General features: G+C 32.5%; 1 protein-coding gene across 2 annotated transcripts in view; it reads left to right on the top strand.

Annotated features, from left to right (window-relative positions):
• Window positions 1-619: 619 nt before the first annotated feature.
• Window positions 620-9908, top strand: part of LOC139496044 (carnosine N-methyltransferase-like) — a 68361-nt gene continuing 59072 nt past the window's right edge. Inside the window, exons 1-2 of one of the 2 annotated variants that reach the window (XM_071284473.1) lie at window positions 620-766; window positions 9645-9834. In XM_071284473.1, the coding sequence (XP_071140574.1) occupies window positions 684-766; window positions 9645-9834 (273 nt within the window). In that variant the 5' untranslated portion in view covers window positions 620-683. The remainder of the gene's footprint in view (window positions 767-9644; window positions 9835-9908) is intronic. The other variant, XM_071284474.1, reaches the window with a different exon arrangement.

The following is a 9908-nucleotide window of genomic DNA, read 5'->3' as shown; positions in this document are numbered from 1 at the left end:
TTCTACAGGAGCTAAATTACAGGAGCCCGGAGCCCGGAGCTAAGGTCAATTGAAACGCCGAGTGAGGTCAACTGAGACACCTGCATCAACATCGTAACGGGGCACCTGCTGATTAACATGATTGATTTGACATTTAACAAGTACAATCTGATTGAAAGCGATAAAAATAGATTGTAATGAATTACTTGATAGCCTGGGATCCGGCCCAATCTAGCTGCACGTCGTAAGACTAGCCAGGACCCCAGGCTAATTACTTGATAACGTTTAATGAGAATAATTAATCTGATTACACCAAAATGATTAAACCCAGTGATGCATGTAATAAACGAAAAACGTTACACAATACTTGTATGGTAGAATAGTTTGTAATAAAAAGGTCCATGTAAATATGCCTTGCATGACATTTCTATTGTTTATTGTTTATTTATATGTGCTGTGCATATGTTGGAAATTTTGTTTTATCATTTTAAATAATTGTTAAGTTAAGGGAAAACTCCATATATATTTGGAGGTGCTCCTAATTAAAGGAGGCTTATACCAAGAAGAAGAAGGTACATGGCTGTTTAATATTTGCTACATCTATCTTGTGGTTTAATGCGATTCCTTTTTGTCCTGATCAGAAATGCGTTTCACATAACAAAAAAATTGATTGATTATAAAAAGATCCGGGATTACTGGAAAACATGGAAGACGAAAATTCGAAAGACGAGGAGCAGTTAGAAAGAGAGCACTTTTTACGCATAATAAATGCGTTCAAATACTATAGGTATTCCAGAAATCCTCCATACATATCTATTTCCCATCTAGTACAAAAAATATGCATTATTATGCATGGTTTCAAACGGTTTTCTTTCTACATTTATCTTGTCCGTGTTATTTTTTGGTATCAACTTCCGTTTGTGTTTTCAAAGGTCTGAGGGGAACGGATTTCCAAACTCTTAGCACCGAGTCAGATATCGGTTTTTATGTCAGGAAAATGTATGTTCCGCCTCCATAAATTCCTTCAGAAGATTTGGACAGAATAGAACAGAGGTAAACAGGTCGGGAATAACCACCAATTGGTCAATTGAGGTATAATCCACCAATTGACATATAGTGGTATGGTATCAGGTCCGTTCGCGCCCAATACACTTTCGCACCCTACACGTTCGCACCTCTCAAGTTCGCACCCAAGGTCCGTTCGCACTCTACACGTTCGCGCCCAATTTTAATTCACATTCCAGTTGAATAAATACACCTTATCCCTATTCCCGGCTGACCCATCCGCTTGAACTTTTGACGTCAACAACAATCACTTTTCCATTGTGGCGTCAGACATTTTGTTTTATGACGTCAAAATTTTACGGGAACCTGTGTGATTTCCAGCAATGGCGGACAAATAGCGATAAGGTGTATTGGAAATCATGATTGTTGTTTTAAATTGCTTTAGAGCAAATCTGACTTGCGTAAAATTGTTTCTCAGGTGAAGATCTACCTGCCCTGAAATTTTCAGATGAACCTGTTGCTGGGTTGCTGCCACTGAATTAGTAATTTTAAGGAAATTTTGCTGTTTTTGGTTATTATCTTGCATATTATTATAGATAGAGATAAACTGTAAACAGCAATAATGTTCAGCAAAGTAAGATTTACAAATAAGTCAACATGATGGAAATGGTCAGTTGACCCCTTTAGGAGTTATTGCCCTTTATACACTGGTTCTCCGTTAAAGCGCCCAACGTCAGAGTAAAAAATGATAAAATATAAATTGCATCAAAACTTTCAATAAAGAACATATAGATTATCCTCATAGTCATGATAGTGTATTCTACATACCCTATAAATTTCAGCATGTAATATTTTACCGTTAATTTGTAATGATCGAGACAGTTTAGATGAAAGAAAATAAAAATAAAAAATATTTAACTTCATTTTATTTCCTTTGACGTCGTGATTTTCAATACCAAAATGCTTAACAATTTGTTTTTATTAATTCACGTAAACTTTTATCTCTCGTTCCTCGTTTTTCTTGTTAGTTTAAATTAAGCATACTATTCAGTCATGTCTGCATTATAATATAAGTCTTTTTTTATCTCTTCAACACAAATTTATACATTTAGGTGATAAATCTGCCTTTTGGCTTTTTCCGTGTGAACAAGTATGCTAAACAATCCAGTCAGGATGTCCGATCTGTACAAACAGGATAAATATTGATATCATATTAACATGCTTTCAACCCGAATATGTATATAATTCGCCAATGAATCCTCCTCCTTTTCATCATTTATATCTTATTTACCAATCTGTGTTATCATGACTTATCACTGATGTGGTCATACTTATACCGTAAACAAATACATGTATATAACTTTTAATCTGTTTAAATTTCAGAATGCACAAGAATGGCGTATAACGCTTGAATCCCTTGCTTTGGTCTAGTACTGTTTTGAAAATTTCTTTCGAAGCCGAAACTCAACTCTTGTATCTTTGATGGGTTCAATGTGTTGGAAATTTAAAAAAAGAAATAAGGAGAGAGACGAGAAGTGTCTATTAGTTTTTTGTGCAGACCAATGGGAGTATGTCCTTAGAATTGAACACTCTAATATAACAATTAGAAGATGTATGATTTTAAATGAGACAACTCCAGTATACATTTAACAAATCAAAATAGTCGGTAGAGTAAATTCGTTACATAGTGTGATAGTGACCTTATACAATATATATACAGGGTCAGCAAATTCCATATGAGGTTTTATTTTGGCTCAAACTCCATTATGAAATTTACTGACCCCGTATATATCGTATTACATGTAGGTCACTAACACACTATGTAACTGACAATATCTGACCAAAGTTTAAACGAATCACTTATTTGATAATGTTTATAGTTTTTATAATACTACAATTTACAAATATAGGATATAAGATTTATTGATATATGTTTTCTGAACGCTCAGTGGACCGGGAGAAGAATATTTCAAAACAAAAATAAGATCTTGCATGCGTTTTTGGTGATAAATAATTTAAAAAGGTTCAATATAAATATATAAAAAAAAAACAACGATGAGAGAAACACGACAAAAAATAATCCAGCAAAATATGAAATATAAAATCATTTTAATAGATTATTTTTTCATCCTCTTTAATGATTTGCTGAAGTCTATTATTCTCACTGACTTTAATTTAAAGACAACAATAAACGACCAAATAAACAGCTTCTTCTACTAGATCCTCTTATGCTAGTAAAATTATGCATCCTATTCTGCTTGAATATCAGATAGTAATTTGAAATAATTCAAGATATATGAGATGCCAGGTTTACAAATTAAAATAAAAAGACAACATCCCCTCCCCACATCTCCATCCCTAAAAAAAAGAATAAAGAAAAAAGGCAATCAAGTTAAGAATAGAAATAACATTATTTGGTTGAAAGGTAAAAAAAAATTAAAATTAAAAAAAGGTAAAATAAAAATAACAGAAATAAATGATTTGAAGAATAATGAATCTTTGCGTCTTCTGCATATTAAATTTATTATTGACAATATTGTAGTAGATCATTCCGGATGAAATGTTTAACTTTCAAATTGGTAGTAAACGCAACTGTTCAATTGCAATTACGATGCATTTTTCATACATTCATAAGCATCGGTGTTTTTCGCTAAACTTCCGATCTTGCATAAGTTAACGTATCATTTCGTCTCCTATTGCAGGCAAATTTAACCTTACACCCTCCTCCTACATTGTGTTTATAATTTTACACACTTTGAAAAAATAGTTTGTGACAGATGTCAGACCATGATAAGCATAAGCAACAAAAAGATCTACAATAGTTGGTGAAAAACAAGATATAAATTTCATGCGTCCTAAGCGTTTTTTTTTAATTTATCTTCATCATTTACACCCAGCGACGAGTATTTGAAATATAAGGATGTCAAAGAAATGAATGAGTTGATGGGCTATATGACGAAAAGGACTGTGACAAAAATAGTCAAATCAGTCGATTGTAACATTGATTGATTGAGGTGAAACCTTATAAATGTATCTTTATAATTCTAAAACATAGTAATGGACAATTGATTTGAATTGAAAGGATTTGCAAAATCAAACATTGTTATAATTATTGCGTCCTCAGTTTCATACTAATGCTTGAGGACGGATGACATTGTCTTCGATTTTTTTCGGGGGTATACTATTTTATTTTGTACCAAAAAAATATTAGATAAATTTTAATATGCTCCCGAAACAATTGATTGATAAGCAATGTTTCTTTCTGTATTGTGTTGGACAGATAAGCAATTAAGGATAAAATCTATTTTTCATGATCAAATTGTTATTCTCTCCGATTTCAGGTATCTTTCATGTCGGTTAACTACAGCGGTACTGTCTCTGAACGTTCAGCTCTACATTACTAGTAGATCACAAGGAAAATATGATCAAATATATCTCATGTCATCTTTACTTTTGTAAATTATCTCAGCTTTCCAACATATTTCGAAAAAAATGAAATACTTGGTGTTTTTGTTCTTCAAGTTTGATTTTAATTCTAATTGATATATGGTACCATTTAAGCAGTACAGCGACAGAATAAAAAGGGGGTTATATGGAGTAGTGTCGTCATACGTGTGTTACTGATACAGGCAAGACAATATATCTTGTCAAAATTTTATAGTATTCAAAAGTTTTCAAATGCAGGAACTGAACATAAGAATTTTACAGAAAAGTGCATATATTTCTTACTGACTAGAGAAAAATGGCCAAAAGAATTACAGAGTTCAGAAATGTAGACTCCCTCATGATCACCTTAAACAGACCGTAATATATAAACAGTGTATCATTGTAACGGGTTGTTTTGTTTAATGTATTTTCGAAAAAAATGTTGTACAAGGTTTTGTTAATAATATATATAATGCCCTTTAGGCCGACGTCGTAATTTCATTTTATTAATGAAAGAAAGTACACTACAGCTCAGGTACATTTTGTTTTGTCCACCCGTTCACAGTGGGAGTGGGCACCGGGTGGGCAAAATTTCTAGCTTACCCACTCTGCCCAACCATAGGAGTGGTCATGCAATTTCTTTTGTTTAATTAAAAGACTGGCAAGTACAGTCAATTGAAAAAAGCAGATAATATAAAAAAGAAGATGTGGTATTATTGCCAATGAGACAACTGTCCACAAGAGACCAAAATGACACAGATATAACAACTATAGGTCACCGTACGGCCTTCAACAATGAGCACAGGCCATACAGCATAGTCAGCTATAAAAGGCCCCGATAAAATATTTGTAATCACTATTATTACAAAAAATGAGATTATAGCTAGGGTACATGTAGGCTGCCCGTGGTGGGCCGGTGGAACATGTGGAAAAAGCAAAATCCGAGCGGGCTGTTGTGTAATTTAAAGCTTCCCTCCTTGTGCAATACGAAAAACTCATAAGAAAGAGCAATTTGTATGGCTACTTGCAGTTGCATAATTGTTAAATCTTGTTGAATTAAATATCAAATTTATATTATTCATAGAAGTTTCATATCTTGAATATTGATAACGGGTTCAAATTATTTACTTGCTATAAAATGTCCGTTTTTTTTTTCTTCTGCTTCTAGATTTGAGAAATAAGCAACTCTGTTACACTCAAACAATTGATTAATAAAAATTGGTACATGGTGTCTTCGTATGTCTTCTGATAACAATATATTATTGATATTTAAGTAATATATCCACCAATCTTTATAAATATCAATATCTTTATTTGGCATGCCATACTCGATAAAAGTGCGGACGTGATAGAAAGCACCCTTTATCAAAACGTCAACGGAGATTACATTCCACGGAGGTTACATTTCGACGATTTTGTCATTTATGAACCATAATATGAGTATCTGAAGATAAAAGTTGTTCTAAAATTAAATGTTGACACCGTTATCAATCTGTTGGATTTGGAGTTTATTTACAAAATTGGTGTTTGTTAAGAATTGACCATTCCACGGAGATTACATGCTTAACAAATCTCTGCAGTTTTCAACTGTGTTTAGTTTTTCAGACTGATGCAATTTGGAATAAATGACCATTGTTATGAATAAAATTATTTATGGTAACCTTATGATCAAATTTTACTTATATCACACTCTGTGTTGTACTAAATATTTTGTCCTGCTTGGTCTTTTATCCACCTACGGAATTTTCAGGTTTACGAAGAAAACATTATGGACGGCCGGTACGCTGGTACGATCACTATCGTTGTGAAAACTATACTAAACTTTATATAAATTAAAAATATAGATAATAAAGAAATCTAAAATTCTCAGATATAAGTATAACAAGCTACGGGTATATTATTCAAAGTCGTTAGGTTTGCTTTCTAATGGTGGGACAAAATAACGTCATAAAATGGGCGCTTTAACGGAGAACCAGTGCATAGTCAATTTTTAACCATTTCTCGTAAATCTTAGTAATCTTTTCCAAAAATCTTCTCCTCTGAAACTGCTGGGCTAAATTAATCCAAACTTGGCCACAATCATCTTTGGGGTATGTTGTTTGAAAAATGTGTCCAGTGACCCAGCCATCCAACCAAGATGACCGCCATGGCTAAAAATAGAACATAGGGGTAAAATGCAGTTTTTGGCTTAAAACATAAAAACCAAAGCGTTTAGATCAAATCTGACATGGGGTAAAATTGTTTATCAGGTCAAGATCTATCTGCTCTGAAATTTCGGATGAATCGGACAACTCGTTGTTGGGTTGATGACTCTGAATTGTTAGTTTTAAGGAAATTTTGCTGTTTTTGGTTATATATTATTTTGAATATTATTATAGATAGAGATAAACTGTAAACAGCAATAATGTTCAGCAAAGTAAGATTTACAAATAAGTCAACATGACTGAAATGGTCAATTGACCCCCTAAGGAGTTATTGTCCTTTATAGTCAATTTTTAACAATTTTTGTAAATTTTTACTAACATTTTCCACTGGAACTACTGGGCCAAGTTCATTTATAGATAGAGACAATTTTAAGCAGCAAGAATGTTCAGTAAAGTAAGATGTACAAACACATCACCATCACCAAAACACAATTTTGTCATGAATCCATCCTCTTCCTTTGTTTAATATTCACAAAGACCAAGGTGAGCGACACAGGCTCTTTAGAGCCTTTAGTTTGTAAGTGTCTCATCCTGCCTTTTTTTTACTCAAAATTCCTATCTTGCCTATTTTTTTCAAATTTCATCCTACCCCTCCCCCCCCCCCCCATGAAAATCAAATGGTAGCTCCCTAATTATTTGCAATGTTCCTGAAAGTTGATAATATTTAAGCTCTACTGTGAAAGTCGAGTTTGGCATAAATATTTCATGTATTTATCCTGCTTCTATGCAAAAATCCTACTGTAGTCTACATAATTATGACGTCTTGCAATGTTATTTTTGTTTTCTGGGACGAATTGAGTTGAAATCTTTAACTAGATATAGAAATATGTGGTATGGGTGCTACATTGTAATTATGAGACAACTCTCCCTCCAAGTAACAATTTATATAGTAAACCATAATAGGTCAAGGCACGGCCTTCAACATGGAGCTTTCAAATTGCTTTACACTGAACAGCAAGCTATAAAGGGCCCCAAAATTATTAGTGTAAAACCTTTCAAACGGGAAAACCAACAGTCTAATCTATATAAAAGGGAAAAATGAGAAACACTTTAACTGAATCATGGATATATAAATAATCACTATTACATGTATTATAATGCATTTAAAAAAAAAAGGAAGCCTGGAAATATCCCAGTTGTATACATTCTTTACCAACGGCAGCGTATTGTTTTAAGTACTATCAAAATTTCTTCATTGACTTATTATTTTTCCTGTTTCTGCACATATATTTGCATCCACTGTTAGCCCGGTAAACGTTTCGCCTCCTTGGGAAATATAAAACAATTTTAAAATGACTTTCTGCTTGATAAGTCTTTAATTGATATAAAAAGTTAAAATTTTCTTACTTCTAACTAGACAAGACACCTGTAAGGCCGCACCAATTTAATTTCTTGTTCTTCTGATTTTTGGACTCCAAAATTTTGGGCGAGCGAGCGATTTGAAAATTTTAATAAAAAAATATTTAATTTGCAAAAAAGTAAAGGCGAGCGATTATAATTTTTTTTTGTAAACATAAAATAGTATGTTTTGACAATATTAAAACTTGATTTATCACTTGTACTTTGACATTTCTTAAATTTCTGAAGTATTTTTTCTCTGTTCACCAAGAAATAATTAAATCTGGTCTATGTATGTGTGACTGACAATGAGACAATTCACCATCCAAGTCATCCGATAATCAGTTTGGGGGCAACCCCTTAATGTTATAAATATCCCTTTTACATGTTTTATGAGGGATCAATATAAGTTATAATATATTTGTTTGTACAAAAAGGCTCATATTTTCTCAAAGAACTATATATCTATCTGGTATTAAATGATCAAAACATGTCCAAGAATTTTGTAATATTCCTGGACTTGAACCATGTTAAATTAACACATTTACTTTAACAGTTTAATATTATTCAAAATAAGTCATGTAAGTGGACCCTTCTTTTAGAAAAAGTTGTTTAAAATATGATGTAACTCTCCTCTTTTTGAGTACAAAATTCTAAGTTTGCAATGGTTTTGTATAGAAGAACTATACAAAATTCTTGGTATTTCTATTTTCTTTTCTACATCAGTAAAATGACCCCTTGTCTGAGGGAGGATTGTTCTCAACCTGTTAATAACAAACACAGGTCAAAGTACGGCCTTTTACACAGGGCTTTGATACAGACCAAACAGCAAGCTATAAAGGACACCAAAATTATTAGCGTACAGTACACAATTCGAACAGGAAAACCAACGATCTAATTTATATATCCAAACAGGAAAATACCAATGAACAATATCAACAAACGATAACTGCTGAACGACAGGCCCCTGAATCAATCAGGACAGGTGCATAAACATGCAGAGGCTATGGATAGTTTTTGTTTCGCCAGCATACAATATAATTGCAGTTGAAGACAAATCCTTCAGAAGTTCTTTGTACTTTATTCTAACAACGAACATTTTTTGATAGGGAATATAAGTAAAGGGGAAAGAAACCAATTTTTTATTCTTTACAGGTATTTCCGCTCTTATAAATTTATATCAGAGCACTCCCACTTTGGATAAATAGGTTTCATGCTGAAACAAATATTCTCACAGATATTTACAAAGTGTGGTGGGGTGCTTTTTTGTTTAAAATCGTTATACACTATACAGGTTAGACTGTGATTTTAAAAACAAATGTTGATATCTTTTTATAATATTTACAAAAAAAAAATGGTGTGGGAAATTGACATGATTACATTTCCGTATGCGGGAAGCGGGAATATAAAAAAAAAAAAAAAATCTGTTTTGAAAAAAATAGGTGCGGGCAGGTCCGTCGAACAAGGAATCAAATTGGTGTGTAGATGTAAAATTACACCTGAAAGATGTAAAATTTAAGTCATAAAAACATTAACTTGGCAGCAATTGATTTAACAGCCTTTAAGGCTTTGATTATATATATATGCTAGTTATCAATATTATCATGATTATCATGATTCTGGAAATGATCATGATGATATATAACTCACATATATTCCTTTAAAAAAATATGTTCATTTCACATGTTTCAGGATACATTCATCAAAAAGAGTAAAAAATGCAGTGGAGTCTTTCCAGAGTTTGTCTGATAGTCATAAAAAGATGTTACCTGGTTACCTTGACAACCTGACTTTAATCCAGAACTGTGTTGACCATAACTATGAAATCATTCAACTAGTGATCAAAGATGCTGAGTACATGTTTGAGAATAAAACTCATGAGGTATAAATAAATATAAAAGTACCGGTACATGTAGTTTTGAGAAATTTGTGATAATTTTCACAATAAATAATCGA

Source organism: Mytilus edulis, chromosome 11 (genome assembly GCF_963676685.1).
Source record: "Mytilus edulis chromosome 11, xbMytEdul2.2, whole genome shotgun sequence".
NCBI lineage: Eukaryota > Metazoa > Mollusca > Bivalvia > Mytilida > Mytilidae > Mytilus > Mytilus edulis.
This window is presented reverse-complemented; position numbering and strand designations above follow the sequence as displayed.